General features: G+C 38.8%; 1 protein-coding gene across 2 annotated transcripts in view; it reads left to right on the forward strand.

Moving 5' to 3' along the window:
* Positions 1–21,790, forward strand: part of PPHLN1 (periphilin 1) — a 74,773-nt gene that overhangs the window by 34,666 nt on the left and 18,317 nt on the right. For both annotated transcript variants that reach the window (XM_064142199.1, XM_064142198.1), the window contains exons 9-10: positions 2,644–2,763; positions 5,680–5,820. In XM_064142199.1, the coding sequence (XP_063998269.1) occupies positions 2,644–2,763; positions 5,680–5,820 (261 nt within the window). The remainder of the gene's footprint in view (positions 1–2,643; positions 2,764–5,679; positions 5,821–21,790) is intronic.

Below are 21,790 nucleotides of genomic sequence, written 5' to 3' on the forward strand. Positions count from 1 at the left end.
TGACTAGAGCATGAAACCTTTTGTGTTTTTCTTCAATGGCTGTCTGGACTGCAAGCCTTGGAGGCTCTATCCAACATAATTAGAGCAAAAGACAAATGTATGAGACAGGGAAGGCTTCCAACAAAGATAAGAGAAAACTGACAGGTTTTTGCTGTTCAGATGTTATGCATAAGCTGGAAAAAAAAAAAAGACACCTTTGTTTTGAGCAGAGGGTTTGGTTGTTTTTAACAAGATACGCTAGCTTGTTAACTTCTTTCAGCCTAAATAGTTGCAGACATTTTCCTCTCAGAAATATGTCCTGTTTCTTTCTCTTCACTTGTGCAAGTACTATTATTTTACTGCATAAAATGCACTCAGAGCTTTTAAACTATCTATTTGTAGACATGTGATCTGTAGAATTAAATTGTGAGGTGAAATGAAGTGTATTTTTTGCTGTGTTCCAGGAGAGAGTAGAGCGATTAGTTTCTATTTACTGACAAAATCAGCAACAGATAGTTTGTAATGAGGCTGGTGAAAGAATAGTTGTGTAGTTTGGAAAGGTGACTTGGGATAATTTGTGAATTATATTATCCCTTTCTTTTAAGAACCCTCTTGCATATTAAACTTTGTCACCTCCTGACTTCACTGGTTATGATTCTGTAATTTACATTTGTATAGAAGAGGGATTCCTATTGGAACATTGTGTTGTGTGCTTCTCTGGATTCAGATAAAGGCAATGTCTTTTTGAAACGATCCTGGGAGGATTCTGAAAATTGTGTACTTATACTGGAACATAAAGAGGTGTTTGCAGAACTTTTTACTTGAGGCAAGCACAAAAGGTCTGAAGGTGAAGCAGGGGCTGGCTTTTTTACAATTTAGAGTGAACTGACAGGAAGGGAGGGGGAGTGTTGCTTTTTTTCTGTCAGTTTGGGTTTTTTCATTTGCAGGGTTCTGCACTTTGACCACAACAGCCCCAAGCAGCGCTACAGGCTGGGGACTGAGTGGCTGGAGAGCAGCCAGGAAGAAAGGGTCCTGGGGGTACTGGTGGATAGTAGGCTGAAGATGAGCCAGCAGTGTGCCCAGGTGGCCAAGAGAGCCAATGACATCTTGGTCTGGATTAGGAACAGTGTAGCCAGCAGGATGAGGGAAGTTATTCTTCCCCTGTACTCAGCACTGGTCAGGCCACACCTTGAGTACTGTGTCCAGTTCTGGGCTCCTGAATTGAAGAGAGATGTTGAGGTGCTGGAATGTGTCCAGAGAAGGGCAACAAAGCTGGTGAGGGGCCTGGAACACAAACCCTATGAGAAGAGGCTGAGGGAGCTGGGGTTGTTTAGCCTGGAGAAGAGGAGGCTCAGGGGGGAACTCATTGCTGCCTACAATTACCTGAAGGGAGGTTGTAGCCAGGTGGGGGGTGGCCTCTTCTCCCAGGCAACCAGCAACAGAACAAGGGGACACAGTCTCAAGTTGTGTCAGAGGAGGTACAGGCTGGATGTTAAGAGGAAGTTCTTGCCAGAGAGAGTGATTGGCATTGGAATGGGCTGACCAGGGAGGTGGTGGAGGTACCATCCCTGAAGGTGTTCAAGAAAAGCCTGGATGAGGGACTTGGTGCCATGGTCTAGTTGACTGGCTAGGGCTGGGTGCTAGATTGGACTGGATGATCTTGGAGGTCTCTTCCAACCTGGTTGATTCTATGATTGTATGATTTTTTTTTTTACTGTTTACTGTGATGGAAGAGGCATTGGGTAGAAGTTTTGCCAACCTTTTTCAGGCAGGATTTTTTGTATGTTTTTTATATATCCATCTTGGTGGTGTAGATTTTAATACTAGAGCAGTATAGATTCTTGGAAGGATGTTTCTATACATGCAGTTCATTAAAATGGAATAACTGTATGTACCCATATAGTTGTAACAAGATTTATAAAGCTAGCTACTCATAAACTGGTTTTGGTATGTGGGTATTTGTCGTTGTTTGTTGCTCTATTAGTAAAAGCCAACTTATATTCTTAGAGAGAAATCAATTTTAAAGTGTTATTTATAGGAGTGTTTCCATCTGAAAAGGTAGACTTAAAGGCCATAAAGCCATGACTGACTCTATTATATAAATGATGAATATTCACTGTGAATAAAAAATAATGAATTGTAATGGAAGCTTTCATAATTTAAACTATGCATAAAACAGTTTTTTACTCTAATTAGCTAAGCTTTTATATCCTACACTGCATTTAATAGTTGAGTTTAAATTAGTTACAACTTCTTATTGCCTAAAAATCATACTGGATCTTTAGATCACCTCCACACTTTGTTTCTGACTTCTTCGTGCTGATTCAATCCATGTCTCTTTAAGCTCATCTGGTCTCAAGTAATTTTTTTGTTAGCTCTGTCCTGTGAATTTAATGAAACTGATTTGAAAGAATGGTGCTAGTTTTAACACTTAACATTTTTTTACATTTACTGATTTGTCTTTTTTTCTTCTCTCTTTTTTCTTCTTTTTCTGTTCACTCCCCACCCACTTTTCTTTCTAAAGAAAATCACTTCAGCTTCCTTATTTCTTGTTTTAAAGTATTTTTGAGATCTGATATCTGATTTTTTTTTCTTCTTTTGAAGATGTCTTGCAATGTGTAAGTATATTCCATATTAAACCTTGACTATACTGTTTGTTTGCAGGCCGTGGATAAGAGCCACAGACTATCAGAAAAGGAACTTGCAGAAGCTGCAAGCAAATGGGCAGCTGAAAAGGCAGAGAAGGCCAATGAAAACGATATACCTGAGATAGCAGATTATGATGTAAGATGGGATTATTGATTGATTTAAAATGTTACAAGAATAGACTCTTGGGGTTTAATTCTCTCCTGAAAGGGACATTCTGTAACTTACCCCTAAATTTATCTGGTTGTGCTAGTAAATGTTTGTGGAAGGAGAGTGAGCGGAAGGCTAAAGCCTTGTGATTTGATTGCTTATTCAAAAACTAGAGTGGGTTTTCTTAATATAAATTTGAATTCATGTTGAGCTACAGCTGACAAAATGAGGTTCCAGCTCTCCCAGGCATTCTACATGAAACTCTTGTGCTAGTGGTAAGTCTGTATGCCTACTGAACTCAGGAAAATAAGCAGCAGATTTCTGAATCAAAATGTGAGCGTAGGCATAAAAGACCTGAAGAGAAACTCTGGTTTATTGCATCGAGATCTGTGCCACAGCCTGCCATATCATGTGTTCTTTTGCAGAAAGCAGTCACATTTTATATTAAAAAACAAGCTTTTTCTTTGGTATTGCAGTGGTTCAATACTTTTTATTTCCCCCAGAACTTTCATTTAATTAATGATCAACATTAATTAATTGCCAATTTACATCCATCTGTTCTTACCACTCATTATCTTCTATTCCTTGCTGTATGGAAAAGTGATAATAGCCCTTTCCATTCTGCTCTTGAACAGGATAGAAGCTTTTTTTTGTTGTTGATTCTACTCTTCTTTATTAGTGGCAGATATGTTTGTCACTTGAAAACCCTCCAATGTCATGTAATGTTTTTATTGTAAAATAGGCTGGGGTCATTCAGCTTCAGCTTTCACCTTACTTCAATTCCAGAGATATTCCTGCAAATGAGTACCTAATATACAAAGTCACATGTCTTAAACTGTGTAATTAATGGCTTTGTATTTTAATTAGAGGGGAAAAAAATAAGGGATGCTTCTTGGGAAGCATCAGATTTCATCCTTGTATTTCATACTTGTGGACCCTAAGGGCAAGATTAGAGAAATAAATGCACTTTTAGTCCTATCCATTGATATAATGGCCTAGTGCATCAACAGCTTCTTGATACTGGACAGGAACATCCAGTTAGATAAATAAACTGTTTGTTTTCTCTCCAGGAGAAAGAAATGTAAAATGAAAAAAAGAAAAGAGAACAAAGAGGGAGGTAAGGGTTGGAGTAAGGAAGGGGAAGCAGCAAACAGATCTAAGTGCATGAATGCGATGTGGAGGAGAACATTTGTGTATGGGCATTGCTGAGAGGTTCAGGAGGGTAACAGTGAAGAGAAATGTCACTCCAGTACGTGGGAGAAAGATAATGCAAGGGAGCAAAGAACAAGGTAGTTCATATGGAGAAGGGTTGTTCAAAGCTTCTTGCGTGCCTCAGGGAAAATTGCAGTGACAGAAAGATTCAAAATAAAGAAAGAATCAAAGTGAAGCAATTGCAGCTGATTATAGCAGAGTCTGAGATGATTTATCGACTAAAGAAAGTGTGCTGCAGGAATGCTAATGAAGTGAGGTATCTCATTCTGAGTTCTACAAGAGAGAACATCTCTCAGCTTGATGAATAAACTATGTAAGATAAAGTTTTTAGGGTGCTTAATAGCTGAACTTTGCATTGAACTGAACTTCTTGGCAGTCTTTGCTCTCTCTCAGACACTTTACAATTTCCTGCAGTAACAAGGTTTGGGATGCTATCTTAGTGGTTTCTATTGCTGCTAAGTTCTGAGCAGATGCTCCTAGGACCACTTAAGCTTATTTTGTTGTCTAATTATTTTCACTTTTATGTTAGTGAAGTCTTAAGAGTCTTCACTTTTAACATTTTTGACTAGTAGAAAATATTTTATGCAATTTCTTCAATTCTCAAGTCTTCTTTAAAAAGGAAAAAAGTTATACAAATCTGTTCCATAATATTGGATTGAAATACACTGCAGTAATTTCTTCACTTCTTATATCCTCTACATAGACTTCTTAGTGTGGAAGTCTGTTTCCCTTGAGTCAGGAATGCTCTCTTGATTTCTGTTTTGGAGGGACATTTAGCCAATTTTGGTACCTTAGTACCGAAACTGCGTGTTTGTTTATACTATGCATTAGGTATCTCTGTTCCTTTACTGTCAAACCTGTGGTCTTCAGTGTTGCAGGAGTTGTTGCTTTTGCAAAAATAGCCTTTTGATTTTTGTCAATTGCTGTTTACTTTTGATTTTCTTATTTTTATTCTGTCTCAGAAAACTAATCCCATTTTTGTAGTGGATTTTTCTTGGTAGCTGGTGCTACAAATATCACATATGTAAGTTCCTTCTTGTAAGAAGGGCAGGTAAAGGTTATCTGACACCATTGTCAGAAGGTGTCAAAGGGTGAAGGGCCTGGAACACAAGCCCTATGAGGAGAGGATGAAAGAACTGGGGTTGCTTAGCCTGGAGAAGAGGAGGCTCAGAGGTGACCTCATTGCTGACTACAGCTACCTGAAGGGAGGTTGTAGCCAGGTGGGGGTCGGTGTCTTTTCCCCGGCAACCAGGAACAGAACAAGGGGACACAGTCTCAAGTTGTGCCAGAGGAGGCTTGATGTTAGGAGGAAGCTCTTGCCAGAGAGAGTGATTTGCCATTGGAATGGGCTGCCCAGGGAGGTGGTGGAGTCACCATCCCTGGAGGTGTTCAAGAAAAGCCTGAATGAGGCACTTAGTGCCATGGTCTAGTTGACTGGCTAGGGCTGGGTGTTAGGTTGGACTGGATGATCTTGGAGGCCTTTTTCAACCTGGTTGATTCTATGATTCCTTGTCTTTACAGAGTTAAGACTGATGTTTGTTTGATGTCATGTTTTCTTAGTGTTTAAAATGTGTATTTCTTTATCTATTAGACTGTAGCAATAATAAAGTAATAGTCATGATCTGCAGACTCACAACTAACTGAAAGGCTGCATTTGCTCTCAGAACTGATTTTTTAATTTTATTTTTTAAGGCTACATCTTCAGCTCCATTATACATGGAACACGTAGAGGAAACGGAAACAAATATAACGGACAGCACAGAGTTATATGAGGATGGTCAGCTTCTTGGTCGCTCTAAAGCAATTGCAGCGAAGATTAAGGAGATTGAGCAGGTGAGTCCTCTTGGCAGCATGCCAGTGATGAAATGCCCATGTAATGGTCTGAGTCACTAGAAATACATTGATTTATTTTTTCCTCCGTGGAGCATAATATGAATGTAACCTCATTTCTTGAGAAGATGCCATGATAATTCCTCCTTTTAGTTGGCTTTGAATCCAAGTGCCTTTGTCGTTCTCTGAAGGTGAAGAACCTTTACGTTTTGCATTGATTACAGTGTTTTGTGTTGATGACAGTGATCTAGATGAGGGAGAGAGATGGTGTTCAAAGTTTGTGTTATATTCTCTTTTCTGCTGAGTACTTGGGCATTGACTTAATACAAAACAAGGTTTCTATTACTCTTGTCATACTGACTTTCTGAGAAGGTTCAGTAGAAATTCATTCATGCATTAGTCTTTAATATATCATCTCACAGTAAGGAAATTGTCTACAGTAGCCTTTAATTTGTCATGAAGTGTTTTATTACTGTATTTTTGTTACTTTAAATGGAGAGTTTGAAGATTTTTCTGACTTGATTTTTCTGACATAAATGCAACTATGCCCACCTCTGGAAATTACGTTTGAAGTTTATCATTTGAGTGAGAGAATGAGATGACTTTCTCTAAACTTGCTCTAATTCACAGTGTTTTCAGTGTGTGCCTGAGATAAGTGGAAAGGAAATAGAAATCACTTTCCCCTTCATCATTATGTCATAATAACATCTTCAAGAAAGTAGGTCTCTATTCATGTTTGTAATAAGTGTGTTCTAGGTCTTTGTTTTCCATCTTAATTCTAGTGGCCTTTGTTCTGTTGCCTGTGATCCCATTTCCTGTGCTGTAACACAACTTGCTACTCACTTGTTTTTGTTTCATGCATAATCCTGTTCTCGGTGGGCATGGCTTTGCATGGGTCTGGCTCGGATGGAGTTAACCAAAGTATACTGTAACTATGAGGGTCATGGCATAGTTTGTTTATTCTTCTGTGTCTGATCACTGGGTCTTACCTGACCTAAAACAGCCAAGAGCAAGTGCATAAATTTATGACTATCTAAATATTGAAAACTGAGAAAAAGATAAAGATGAGGAATAGATTTTTAGTAAAAAACAACTGTGATTATTTAACCTGGTGCTGGTGAATCTAGATTGGTTTATTTCCCCTATGTCCTAAGGATAGGTTTATACTGTAAACAGATGAAAATCTATGCATAAACCCCAAATGTCAATACATTTGGTAGAGTTTGACATTATCTCTAAGGAAATCTAGATTATTTGCTGTGTCCCCTTCTGGAGCCCCTATTACAAGAAAGAAATGGACATGTTGGAATGTGCCCAGAGACAGAGAAGGGCCATAAGTATGGTCAGAGAGTTGGAGCACCTCTCCTATGAAGACCTGAGAGAGAGTTGGAGCTATTCAGTCTGGAGAAGAGAAGACTCAGAGAAGACCTTGTTGTAGTCTCCCAGTATTTGAAGAGGGCCTACAAGAAAGCTAGTGAGCAATGTTCTAGGATGTCAGGTAGTGATAGAACTAGAAGGCATGGAGCAAAACTAGAAATGCATAGATTCAGACTGAGTGTTAGGAAGAAGTTCTTCACCATCAGGGTGGTGAGACACTGGAACAGGTTGCTCAGGCAAGTGGTGGTAGCCCTATCTCTGGAGGTTTTTAAGGCCAAGCTGGATGGAGCTCTGATCTAGTGTGAGGTATCCCTGCCTATGGCAGAGGAGTTGGAAGTAGATGATCCTTGATGTCCCTTCCAGCCATGACAGTTCTATGATTCTGTGCTCTGTATAACAGAATATTTTAAGGAACTCAGCTCAGAAAAGTCCAAGGAATATCCTAGATTTGAATTTCACAGAACCAGTTTCTCCTGTTGCTGATTTGAATATTGAAGCTGTCAGCTTCTGCAGAATTAAAATAAGATTTTAAAGTGATACTGGATGCATCTTGGGTGCATTTAATTCAAATGAACACAATTGTTTTTCTGTTTTCAAATCAAATCAAGTACCATGAATTTGAGGGTTAGAAAAGATATGTTTAATCATTTAAAACTTAAGACTGTAAAATGACTGTGTTTTTTCAGATAAATGCTTAAAAGTAGCTTGTGCTTCAGCAGTTAAAAATATATTAAAAATTTTGTGATAATTCTGATTAATAATTGTGAAATATTGAGTCTTCCTATTGTAAATAGTAACAGACTCTCTGTAGTCTCTTGACACTGAATTGTCAGCATCCAGAAGAAAATGTGATTTAATTTTGTGTGACTTGAGTTCTCTACCCTTGACAAGGAGTGAAAAAGAGCAAAAAGTGGAATGGAAGCTTAATTTGCAATCCTATGGTCAGCTGCTTACTAATGGTTCTTTGAATTAACTTCTCAGTACAATTTATTACGCAGTTTTACTACTGTGTAACTGAATGCTTGTTTTTTTGGATTTTGCACAGTAAAATTAGTCCTTGACATGCAAATTTAACACTATTGCTAGTCATAGAATTGCATAATGGTCCAGGCTGGAAGGGACCTCCGAAGATCGTCTAGCCCAACCCCCCCCGATCCTTCAGGTCTTTGTCAAGTTGAGTCCAGCGTATTTCCAGTGAAGGAGATTCCACTGTTTCTCTGGATAGGCTAATTTGGTGTTTTATTCTTTCTGTCTCTGAGCTCAGCTACCGTTGAAGTCCTATATGCTGTTCTCCAGAACGTGCTTTCTTTCCACCAGGGATAGGGTTTCTGCTCACTGCTCCTCTTGGCAGTTTCCTATTCCTATCTGTGAACTGTGGAGTCACAGCTTCTTGTTGTGGTCCCTGGCTTTTGGCTGCCTTTACCTGCCTGTCAGGACCTGTTCTACATGCAGTCGGCTCAGCTCCATGAGGAAGGGTTGGAGTTCCTGGGACCCTCTGGCTCTGTCACTTTATGGCTGACAGAATAGGATCTTTCCTGGCACTTTTCCTGCAGCAGGTACAGGGAAAACTGATCCCTTCCGTCCTGGTGCTTCATTTTTCCAGTCTTTGTGCCTCCTTGTACTGAATGGAAATTTCTGCAGCAGTAAGTCTCATGCCTTAATATATCCTGTGTAGTATGTCTAGATCCACGACGTGGCTTTTGATGTCACAGTCACAAGCAGTTAGAAGCTTAAAAATAGCAAGCTAATTAACCTTCTGGATTGATTTGTTTTATTCGTTTTTGCTTTTTAAGCTAAGTGGTTTCCTCATGCCTTTGTGCCTTTCCCTTTTCCCTCCACCATTTTTATGTTGAAATTTGGTGTTACATGTTGTGTGAGCACAGTGGGGTCGAAGTTCATTAAGAAGGTGTTTAAAAGATTGGTCTAGAGGTACTTGGAATGTATATAGCAGAGAATTTTGCACTGGAGTGTGGAGGTCAATGAATGCTCACAGGTTGCTGATGTCACAATTTCATGCACTTTCTATGATGGTTTTACGTTTAATAACATACAATATACATTATTATATTGGGGTTGTTTAGTTTCTGTTCTTAAGCAGTTAAGGATCAGCTTATGCTTTTAGCACATAATGTGCTGAAGTGTTGGGGTATTTTTAGGTTTGTTTGGGTTTGTTTTCCAGAAGCCATGACAAATATGTCCCTGGTGTTAAATTCACTATTGGAGCAATTCGGTGTTGGTGTTACACAAAAGGCTATCTCTTTGTTTTTCTTTTACGAGCATGAGTAGCAGGGATTCTTGAAACATCTTATCTTGTCTAGACATCAAGTCTGCAACACTCTCTTAATTAGTCCATTATTATGTGTCCAGTTTCTTAAATGTTGCATATGCAAGTTGAAGTGACATGAATTACCTCTGAAAAGCTCTTATTTTCTGAAGACACATTTTATGAAAGGAGACAAGTACTTTCCTTCCTTTTGGCAAAAAATCAAACCTCCAAGTTTCTGAATGAGATTTGACACTCAGAGCTTGATTTGTCTATTACCACAGACCTCTGGCATCTCATTAATACATTCTTGGGTGCTTTTTTTTTTCTTATTGAAATTATTGGGTGACTGGATGCTTTCAGTTGAACAATTCTTTTAAACGTTCAGCAGAAAGGATATTTTTGAATGTTCAAACGTTTGAATTAATGGCTTGTTTACACGACTTTCTAAATCAGTGTTACTTGTTAGCAGTGGCTCAGTAGTGTTAATGAACCCTAACTGGACAGCCTACTTGCTAGAAGATGCTGCAAATCACAGTTTTCCAAAGCTTCCAAAAAGCTTCCCAAAACTTCGTAGATACAGTACACAGAAAGAAGGAAAAATATATGTGTGTGACTGGGTTAGCAGCCTCTCCAGATTCTGTTTCCAGATCTGCTGTTAACTGCTTTTCTCTTGTTGGGTATATTACTTGAATGTTTGGCCTAAAAGTTATAGTTAAGAAAGAAAAGCAGTTAAGGCTTAGAACTTGTAGAGTGTGTAGTTTCAGAAGAAGTCTTTCTTGTTCTCTTGCTTCACCAGATCTCTTGTTCTGGTAAAATCTTCCATAGCAGTAACTGAGTTGTCTTTGTGTGCATTTAACGCTTTTTAATGGGTCTCTGTTCTCTGGGGGTGTTGTTCTAACAGAAGACTAACAGGTCACAAAGTAAAACATTACACTGCAAGGAATTAGTTAAAGTTTTGTTTTTAATAACAGACCATTAAAAAAAATGCACAGGCATTACAATTTCTGTAATGTATTGAAGTATAGTGTGTGCCTTTCTTCCACAGCCTGCAGCCCCTCGTGTATCCATTGCTAGATTTTGGGAGGATTAACAATGATTCAGCAATGTAAAGGCAAAAGAAGATGTAAATATGAAGTATCTTCTGTATTTTGGCTAGGAATAAGCTAAGGAGAAACTGTAATAAGCCTATCAGAAAAGTTTTCTAAGTTTCGAGAATGTTAAACATTTAAGTGTTAGTAGATGCAGTAAAATAAGTAAGATGATAAACTGGGCTAATGGAGTCCAGGAAGGAATGAAGGAACTAATCAAAGCTTGCCTTGGATGTTGTACCTTTTCTGCTGAATTCATTTGAGCTGGGGAAACAGGTTGCTGTTGCCTTAGATGAGCTTGTCAGTCTGCTTCTGCCGTTGCTCATTTCAGGCTAGATTAGAAAATATCCCCTAATTAAAATATGAGTTAAGAGGTAGTAAGTTAGGTGAAGCTGAAGAAACTGGAACAGTAGCTGGAAAACACATTAAAGGATTATTTCTGATGGTAGATGAGGTCAGACATGCTTTGTTGCTGGTGAGAGTAGAGCAGACAAGAGTAACAGGGCAGATGGGAGTAGAAGGTGGGGTAGTTTAGGTTTTGGTTCCCTTCCACCATTTCCATTGCCTTTCAGACCTTGTGTAGTTAATACACAGTAGCAAGGCCTTAATGATGGACTCATCATCATCAGTTTAACTTGATTGGTAGCATAGTAAGTATCATGCCTCCTCTGAGCTTATGTTTACTTCATTGAATTGTAAGATGTAATTACATGTGTTAATTTCTTTTTTCCTAATCAAGAAAAATTTGTATCAGGTTTTGTTATTTTGCTGTAGGCTTCTAAGACAAACTGATGACAACTGCCTGCCTTAATGATATGTGCCTATGATCTTGTGTCATCCATTTGTGGTTTATTAGTTACCTTAAATACAAGGCAAGTAATTTATTACTTTTTACATGTTCTTAGATACTTGTTCCTCCATATTAATTATGACTTGTTGATTTTTTTACTATCCTTTAATATTTATTCTAGACCCCCTTAATTTTTATCATTCCAAATCAGATCAATAAAGTTGTATTGTTTATTTGCATGTTTGTATTTCACACTTGCCTCAAGTCTCTTTTGTGCTGGGATATTTCATTTTTCTAAATCTGATTATCAGAAATCTGTGGGTTTGTGTTTATAAAACTGCAGCATGGAGAACATAGTATCAATAAATCTCTTTTACAAATACATCAAGGGCAGGATACTTGTAAAAGCTTGCTGGTGTTTTAGCTCTTCCCTTGTGTTTTTCTTCATGTTTTAGAAGTTGCAGTCCTTCACTTCCGTTTATTTGGCTCTGTTCTCTTCCCTCTCAATGGACATTAATGAGTCTTTTGCTATACACTGCAGTGTTGGTAATTACAAACTGCTGTATATGCAAAATCAGTGCAATTCATCCATTTTACTTCATCACCTGAAGGTACAGTTTAATAGGGAAGTGTAATGCCATATTTCAGCTTTTTGCCAGCAGCCTTTTTCATTCCAAAGCTGATAAAAAAGTGTTATTAATATTCAATGCTCAGAGGGTAACACTTTAAAGAGAACTTCACACCAGAAATCAAATGTGTGCATGGATCCATTAACAGCAGGGTGTATCTTGAATGCATTAGATAGAATTCACCTTTAGTTTTCTGTCACTACCAGGCTATGGAAGATTTTATGTTTGCCTTATGTTTTTTAATGTAAACAGTTTTTGACCTGTGCTGAGAGTATTGTTTTGCAGTGGTTGAATGCTGGGGGCTCAGCCCACTGACCAATGTAGTTTATTATTATGGATGTGGTTTTATTGTTGTTGGTGATGGGGTTTTGTTGTTACAGGCTTTAATAATTGAGCTTAGAGGATAGAGCTTCCTCTCCAACTTTGTCTCCAGCTTATTCTTGCTTTAACAGAAGGGCATTGGTGCACTTGAGAGGTGGTTTTAGAAGTGTTGTTTGATTTTTATTATTGAACTGTTTTAAGGGCAGAAGACAATGTTCTGTCTTAATTATTTCAGTGCACTGAAGCTTAATGTTTTAACTTTTTAGTACTTTTTAATCTTCTGTTTCTTGAACAGGGCATCTTTTGAATTTTGAAGGAATACCTCAGCATTGCTTTTGGGAAAGTGTGCAGTTTCGTGGATTGAAACAAAATGAGAATAGGATCAGTCAAAACTACTTAATAATTAGAACCATATCTTTCAGTTGCCTCAGAAATAGCCCTAGCTTGAAGACCTGGTGCCTAGCATCTGTTTCACTCACCCCAAAACTGATTTCACTTCAGTTCTGTCAGCATTCCTGATACTGTCTTTGCATTGGTCTACTGAAAGACTTGGAGATATAACAAGAATCCAAGTGGTGCTTAAAACAAGTTGTATGTAGGGCAAATGGAGACTAGAGTCATAGAGGAGAGGTTTCAAAAACCCGTGTGTGATGGTGGGAAGGTGGTAACTGAGTGAATATGCAAAAAACCCTGCTAAGTGACAAATTAAAATAGTGGCAGGAAGGCAGGTGACAGGAGAGACTGATTTCCGTTTCTGCTTCACTGACAAGAGCTCCAGTGAAGCTTGAGGTTGAAGTAAGCAGCAGCAGAAGACTATCACACAGATAACCTGTGGGTAGAGAAAATCTGCTGAAGTGTGAATCTGCAGTTTTATGGGATTTCATATGTCTTTTGCAGTAGGACTGATCTTAATTTAATCAAAACTTGGTTTTTGGATGATAGTTTTGCTGGTGCATGTAGTTTTATCCTTCAATCTGTTTGTAATCTGATTTGTAGACAACATTAGTGTATAAATATAGGACCATCTGTGACGAAAGACACTTTTGTGGCAGGCTGTGTTTGTCACCTGGTTCTTAAGTTTCTCAGTGGCTAGCCTGATGTCTTCTTTCTTCTGTTGGCTGTGTCACTGAGCAGGTTAATCTCAAGTATGTTTAAAGATGGGTAGGCTACATTTCTTTCAGTAGCTTGTTCTTTTCTGTGAACATTAGTGGTTTCACAGCCATTAAGTAAGTGGCATTTGGAAAGCAAGCAAATTATTTAAAATGAGAAGGTTGCAATTTACAGAGGTTATAGTTTGGGTTTTAAAAAAAATTTGTTCAAGTGCTTATAGTGTTTTTTTTAAGTTTGTATCATAAAAGCTTGGCATAGAAAATACTTGTTTGCTCTGATCTTTAAAATATAATCTTAGAGTTTTTTTTTTCATAGTTTATTCTTATAGAGATGATTCTCTAAGGCATCAGAATTGGGAACTAACCTAAATGAAATAGAAACAAATATTTTGTTGCATGAGATGTTTACGCACGTGCTGCTTCTATAAATTAAGATTATGAAACATGAGATTTTTATCTTGAGGTGTAAATGACTAATGCAGATCATAATTTATCACCAACCCACAAGGATCATTTTCCTGTTTTGTTTAACTCTTATTTGCACTAATGTTGTGACTTTCAGACCTCAGTGATTATCTGGGCACGCAATGGTGTGGCTATCGCAATGTTACGCTTCACAAAATGCAGCAGAAAAACAAAAGCCAAGATTCCCCACAGGGAAAGGTTGTAGTGTGCCTGTTTTACCTTGCTGCTTTGACTGTAAAAGGCTGGTAGTCAACCTGACCTGTAATTGCAGAAGTTAAATACTGAGAAAATCAAGTGAATTGTGCTGTTCATGATTCTTTAGCTTCCCCTGTATAACAGAAGCATTGTTTATACATTAAGTTTTTGAACTGTTGAACTTTGATTATTGCTCTGAATGACACTAATAACCTTTAATAGATAGGCTTGATGTTATTTCTCCATGGTTTAATTGGCTTGCTAGCAGTCTTTTCCCTTCTCTTGCCCCCCCAGATAGCTTAAATGTTTGGTTTCATTACAACATGATACGTTGTACTTAATGTGGATTCTGTGTGTACTTACTTGACTTTAATTACTCTCCATAAGCAGTTCACCACCTTAGCACAGTGAGTAATTCATGTATTAACATTTTTGGTAACATGCTACCTAAGTAAAAGAAATCTTCACGTCAGCATTTTTAAACACAAAATCAGAAATAGATTAGAATATGCTGACAAAGCTTTTCAGTGATAATCTTCAGCTGGAAATATGCCCATTGTTGTTAAATGTTTTTTTAAGTTGGCTGCTTGGAGAAACTAGCTTATGCAATCACAGAGTATCTGTGTATCTTTTGGTTCTGTTCTCAGGTTTCAACTGAATTCACTTTAAGCATAAACCAAGATGATTAGTTGTTAACAGCCTTTATAAAAATAGACAGGAGCAGAAACTACATATGAGTTCCAGTGGAGAAAGATAATGTGGTTGCATCTCATTAGACATCAGAAAGTGCCCTTATGCAAGTGCAGCAGTTGTTTTTAAAGAATTCCGACCAAACAAACCAACCAAACAAAACAAACTCCAACTTGTACCATTGCAGACCTCAGCTTTACATCACAAAGAGTTTTGCAGCAGTTACAGCTTAAGAAAGCAAGTCCCTGTGTTGTATTGTTCCCAGGTCCCCTGGGAGACAGGCCCCACCATGTAGTCTACTTGTAGCCTGGCTATCATAGAATAGTCAGGGCTGGAAGGGATGTCAAGGTTCATGTAATTCCAGTCCCCCTGCCATGGGCAGGGATGCCTCACACTAGATCAGGTTGCTTAGAGCCCCATCCAGCCTGGCCTTAAAAACCTCCAGGGGTGGGACTTCCACCACCTCCCTGGGCAACCTATTCTGGAGTCTCACCACCCTGATGGTGAAGAGCTTCTTCCTAACACCCAATTTGAGTCTACCTACTTCTAGTTTTGCTCCATTCCCGCTAGTCCTATCACTGCCTGACATCCTAGAAAATCCCTCACCAGCTTTCTTTTAGGCTTGCTTCAGGTAATGGAAGGCCATGATTCAGATTAGAAAAAAAGAGTAAGAAGTTTGCACATATTTCCTAAGCTAGTTCTCTCATTCACATTGTGGCTTCTTAAATGTGCCAGCTGCCACAAGTGTCTACCCACACTGTGTTCTGAATTGAGCTGCTACTGCCTCTGATGTTCAGTGTCTTGAAAGCACTGCCTTAGATGCTCAAAGTTATTTAATCATCAGACAGAAACCTACAGAAAGCGATGGTCTCTGGTGGTATTTGCATTGTAACTACTTATTATTGTCATAGAGAAGATAAAACTTGAAAAAATATTTCTATTTAATTTCTATCTAAAGGTGCTTTCACCGGATCTCTTCTTCCTTCGGGGCACCTCGCCATCTTCTAACAGCCTTGCTTCCTCATATTTTGGAGAATTTGTTCATGTAGGAGCAGAATGCATCACTAAACACTCTCATAACAACTTCTTCCAGCTGGCCTGTTGCAGCTGAACTTTGATCTGTTTGTGAACCAAGCTGGTACTCAGCTGCTCCAGCCCCCAAAGTTCTTCAGTAGATCCTGAGAGGAAAGAGAAATCACAATAAGTGATGTTTTTGGTTGTGAGATAGCTCAGTTTTGTACACTAAATGGTTCCTTTTAATTCAAACTATAGCATCTTAAGATTCATTAAAGTATTTGCACTTCAGGAAAATGAAGATCAAAAGATTACCAAATATTTTCTGTATTTCATTGCCTGTCAGCTAATGTGATTAACTGGAAGTGTGCCATTACAGAGAAATGCTCCCTCACCAAGACACAACTCCCTGTGAAGAAAAGCTGAATGCCCTTTTGAATGCTTTTGTTACCTGCAGCAAAACTGTGCTGCAGATTAATATAAAGATGTCTCTTTTCTCTTTTGAGAGACCTGTGAAGTAGAGGCAGCCTCCTTAAAACATGTAATTAGATGACTTCTACTAGTGGGGGAGTTTTGCCCATGTCTCTCTCAGCAAGGAGATGGACACTGTAGCTTGATCAGCTCTTGGCAATGGTTGATGCACCTCTCCACCTCCAACTAAAATTAGGGGCTTTTTTCAGTTGAAAGGAGTGAAAGCAGTGTGGGAAGACATGTGAATGTCAGGTTAGGAATCTTCCTATGAAAGTTCCTCCTCTGTGAGGAGAGGTGGACCATGCCAAAGGGAAGATAGTAGGAAGACCAGATGTAGACCATCCAGAAGTCAAGGGCAAAAGGATGCAAGAGTTTCTGAGGAAGAGGTGGAGTGGAACTGTGTCTAGCTGAGGAATGAGGTGACCTCTGAATTGGAGGGTGGGGGAAATCTTGGAAGAGATGAAAGGATTTAATATCCTGTGATCCTGTTATTTGAATTGACAGAAGAGGTAGGTAGGGTTGGGAATTGGGAGTGTGGGAAGCAGTGAATGAGGGTGGGACTGGACTTGCAGTTGGAAAAAAAAAAAAATTGTGCCAAGATTGGGAATTGCAGCCAAGAGGGTGGAGAAAAGAATGATACGGGGGGAAAACTGGAACATGGGTGGAGATGGGAATTAATTCCACAGCTTGAAAGCCCATGGGCAAGTTCAGTGGAGTTTCTCCCTGTCTGGAGCGTGGAGACGCTACATCATGCAAGAAAACTCATTGCTATTTCTGGTGCCAGAAACAAGTGGGGAGCAGTCAGGTGCTTCCAGCTTGATGTCTTCCCCTCTGGATGCCCTTGAGGTGTCTGCAGGAATCTACAATCTTAAGGCATGAAATGCAACATTCATGCATCGTGTACATGAAATGACTGAAGAATCCAAGACGGTGCCAAATTGTTCTTTTGTCCATTTGGTCCAGTTTGCTGTAGTTATCATCAACTACAAATAATAATTAAAAAAAAAAAGAGAATAATTTATTTGTGTAAAAAGAGAGATTCAAATTAAATTGTTCATCTGATTACCTTAATGTAGGTCTAGCTGTAACTGAAAAAATGCCTTGACTGATTTTTAAATGTTTTTCTCAGATTTATTATTAGGCATAATTACCACTCTGTGGTGTTCCCCTTTTTTTATGAAGCTACTGAAGGGTGTTTTCTTTTAAGTATGTTTTTCCTAAAACCAGAAGCAAAGATAAACTCCTAAGATTCTGTTTCCTGTTTTACTGAGGTCAGTTAATGCTTTTTTTTTCTCTCTGATTTTCTAGTAACAGGATACCCAAATGTTTAACTCTGAGCTCTGGAAAGCTCTTTGAGTCGCCCTTAGTTTGGTTTAGGCTATTGGTTTCTTGAGCTCATGTGTTGGTGCTTTTAATAGCAGAGTGCAAAATTATTGGTCTTATTATTCTTAAAATCTCCTTTTGGGTCATGATTTACCTCTGTACTCCCAGTGTTACAATTATCATCTTTACACGGGTTAATATACAGTAAAATGGTCGCAGTGCTGAGTCATTAACATACCTAATACAGATGCAGTTACTCTAAAATTGAGAATTTGTATAGACTCTAAAAAAGAAGAGTTAAATAAAATGTATTCTTGGTTAGTGAATTTTCTGCATCATTAGTCAAACACCAGTATTTGGGGAATGGGAGGGGTTGTCAGAAAATCTTGAGTTGAAATTAGTTGTACAGTCTCTCATGACCCAGATGAATTACCAAAGAAACTCTGTTTTAGGAGTGTTCTATTTTAAACAGGATGGGCTTTTTGCTCCCAAGAAAAGCTTGTGTCATTATAATGAGCTGGCTCTGGAGCCTTTCAGTTTGTGTAGATTTTACTCCTGTCATGGTAAGCATCTAGAGCAATTCTTCTAAAGAGAAGTATGTAATCTACTGTAAAGACTATTCCCTCCTTGTCTATTTGTATCGATTCAAGGTGTTTTTTTATATTATTGATGGGAGAAACATATCTGTTGCCTGTATATGTTTTTGACAATGAAAATGAAAGGTGACTCCTTGCTTGTCTTAGGCCTGTGCTATATGGTGAAGACTTCTGAGAATGTAACCTCAGTGTTTAACACAAGCCTTTTTCTTTACTCTGTGTATGGACCAGTTTGTTCACTTCTTTGAATTGTGACATCCATCATAAAAATTGATTCTTTCTCCTTATTGAAAAGAGGATTCAAGAACCCTTTTGTTAAAAATCATGCTGATTAGTTTTTAAAGTCTGGTGCCTTTGTAGTAACATGGTTTGTTTCTTATTTCTTTGTCTTCTTCAGCTTCTTTTCAGTCTGTTGCCATTTGACTGTTGCTATACAGTGTTTATTATTATGGAATTTACAGTATGTATTTCAAATATTCTTGAAAAGTATATCTGTATATTGCTGAAGATATGCATTAACATATCACAGTATCACCAAGGTTGGAAGAGACCTCATAGATCATCAAGTCCAACCCTTTACCACAGAGCTCAAGGCTAGACCATGGCACCAAGTGCCATGTCCAATCTTGCCTTGAACAGCCCCAGGGACAGCAACTCCACCACCTCCCCGGGCAGCCCATTCCAGTAGCCAATGACTCTCTCAGTGAAGAACTTTCTCCTCACCTCAAGCCTAAATTTCCCCTGACGTAGCTTGAGGCTATGTCCTCTTGTTCTGGTGCTGGCCACCTGAGAGAAGAGAGCAACCTCCTCCTGGCTACAACCACCCTTCAGGTAGTTGTAGACAGCAATAAGGTCACCCCTGAGCCTCCTCTTCTCCAGGCTAAACAATCCCAGCTCCCTCAGCCTCTCCTCGTAGGGCTGTGCTCAAGGCCTCTCACCAGCCTCGTTGCAGAGATCTCTTAGGGATGAGGTTGTTTCTGTCCATTGTGGACCAATTAAGATTTTAAGAGGCAACCTCTTAGTTGAGTTTGAATAGTCAATGCCTCACATCAAGTAAGATTTTCAGGAGTAGGCTTGCTATTAATTTCAAGGTGAATTGTTCAGCTTTTATGTATAACATATAAGTAAATGTTTGGGTGGTTTTTTTTTTTGCTGTGTTCCTTGGAGCTGTTAGTATCTAAAATTAAAGTTCTGAGAGAATGCATGAGTGTGGCTGTAATGTAACAGTAGAAAGTGTTTATTTCTGTTCCTTAAATGTTTCCACTTAGGAAACTTGCCTTTTGTTTGTATTTTTTGTATTTGACAGAAATGCATGAAATGTAAATACACTTCTGCTGCAGGGTAATACAAAGATGCTAAGATAGATTTCACTCGATGTGAAACACTTTTTCAATATGTTACTGACTTTTCAGAGAGCTTGAGTGAAGGCTTGGTGGGAGAACAAGGAAGACTTGTATAGAATTGTGGTGGCAGAAGTGGAGGTAGTCAGAGGTAGTAGTGGTTTATTTATGAAGTATATGTTGGCCAAACTGCAGGGTCTATGGAGCAGGAAGAGTGATTTGACTTTGCTCACAGTGTATTTTGCTGAGTAATTTAGAACTAAGAAGAACAAAGAGAAGAGGTAAACAAATGAAAGAGAAGTTAATACTAAGCTGAGGTAAGATGAAGTGAGTCAATGGACCCTGTTAAAACCAAGCAGTAGTTCCAAGGTCTGGTTTCAGTGTGTTGTAGCTGTCAAATGGAAAGTGTTAGTCACATTTTTTTCATTAGGAGTGTATGCTACTGACTTACCCTGTAGAAAAGCATGTTTTAATTTCTTCTTTTCATGAAACAGTTACTGTTATCATTCTGCACAGTGCAGGGTACTCTTAAATAAATGAAAGAATCCTTTGTTCAGTGCATAAATCAATTCTTTGTGGCTACTAATCCTTGAAATAACAAATGTTTTACTTGATGATTTGAAAATAGGAATTTTGCAATGCTTATGTAATTTTAAAAACCAGAGAGCCTACTGGAATTCCTAAATTAAATGAAAAAAAGTAATTACTTTTCATTGTGGGTTTTTTTAATTTAATTTGGCTTTAAATTTTTTCCTCATTTCATTCTGTTTCCAGACAGCGTAGCTCAGCCAGATCTTTACTAGCATGAACTGGTGGGCACAAAGTGAGGAATGCCTTATTTTTCAGGATATGTTTGCACAAATCACCCCTGTCTATTCTGTATCTTTGAGAGCACATGGTGCTCTTCTGTGAAGTAAGGTTAAAAGGTAAATGGCATGGGGCTGTTTCTTTTGGCTATTGCATTAAAGTGTTTTGACCTTTTGCAACCTGTTTTTATCTCGGGCAGTAAACTGTTTAGTTCTGCTTATCAAAAGATCCCTCGATGCTCTCTTTCCATGCTGTTCTTATCCAAAACACACTGTATCAAGCCAACATGAGTAAACGCCATCAGCAACAGCTATTACTCTGCTTAGAGATACAGCATTTAAAAAAGCTTATTTATATTGTAATAGTACATTTTACTCAGTAAATATTTTAACATAGAGTTCTGTGGTTTCCAGTTTCACTGTATAGTTTATATCTTCTTTTGTATTACTGCCATCCTTGCTTACTCTCTCCCTGGATTTCTGTTTCTTGACTTGAAATTACTTGTTTTGTTGTCTGCCCTAAAGTGAATTATTTTGGACTACTCAATAACTTATATATTTTTAAAGACAAAATTAATAAGACAAAGTATGTTTCTGGATATTAACTATTTGAGGATATCTTCAAATCATCAAGATGATGAGGGTAATTTGAAATTTTTAGGAAGCATTTAGTTGAAGAATCAACCCCCATGAAGCCTTTCTTTGTGATTTGCCAGAATGAAGTTCTATACATAGGAGTGTTTAGTAGAGGTAGAACTTGCTGCATCACTTCAGTGGCTGCAATTCATAATGCTCCTGCTGATACTCAACAAATCTTTGACCTGCAGGCAGTTGACTGAGTTGCTGGGCAGCTGCTAACTGTGTACTAGTTCTGATTTGGTTTTACCAAGTTGTCAACTTGCTCAATGTTTTATCATCATCCCAAGCAATCCCCAGCACAGATACAGTCTGAGTGGTGAATGGCTGGAGAGCAGCCCTGAGGAAAAGGTCCTGGGGGTCTGGGTTGACGGAGAGCTCAACATGAGCTTGCGGTGTGCACATGCAGCCAAGACAGCCAAATGTGTCCTGGCCTGCATGAAGAGCAGTGTGGCCAGCAGGGCAAGGGAGGGGATTCTCCCCCTTTCCTCTGCTCTTGTCAGACCCCAGCTGGAGTACTGTGTGCAATTCTGGAGCTCCCAGCACAAGAAGGACATTGAACTGTTGGCATGAGTCCAGAGGAGGGCGACGAAGATGATCAGAGGGCTGGAGCAGCTCTGCTATGAGAACAGGCTATGAGAGTTGGGGCTCTTCGGCCTGGAGAAGAGAAGGCTTTGAGGAGACCTTATAGTGGCCTTCCAGTATCTGAAGGGGGCCTACAGGAGGGCTGGGGACGGACTATTGACAAGGTCTTGTAATGACAGGACAAGGGGTAATGGGTTTAAACTGGAAGAGGGGAGATTTAAATTAGGTGTTAGGAAGAAGTTCTTTACAGTGAGAGTGGCAAAACACTGAAA

This window comes from Pogoniulus pusillus, chromosome 4 (assembly GCF_015220805.1).
Source record: "Pogoniulus pusillus isolate bPogPus1 chromosome 4, bPogPus1.pri, whole genome shotgun sequence".
NCBI lineage: Eukaryota > Metazoa > Chordata > Aves > Piciformes > Lybiidae > Pogoniulus > Pogoniulus pusillus.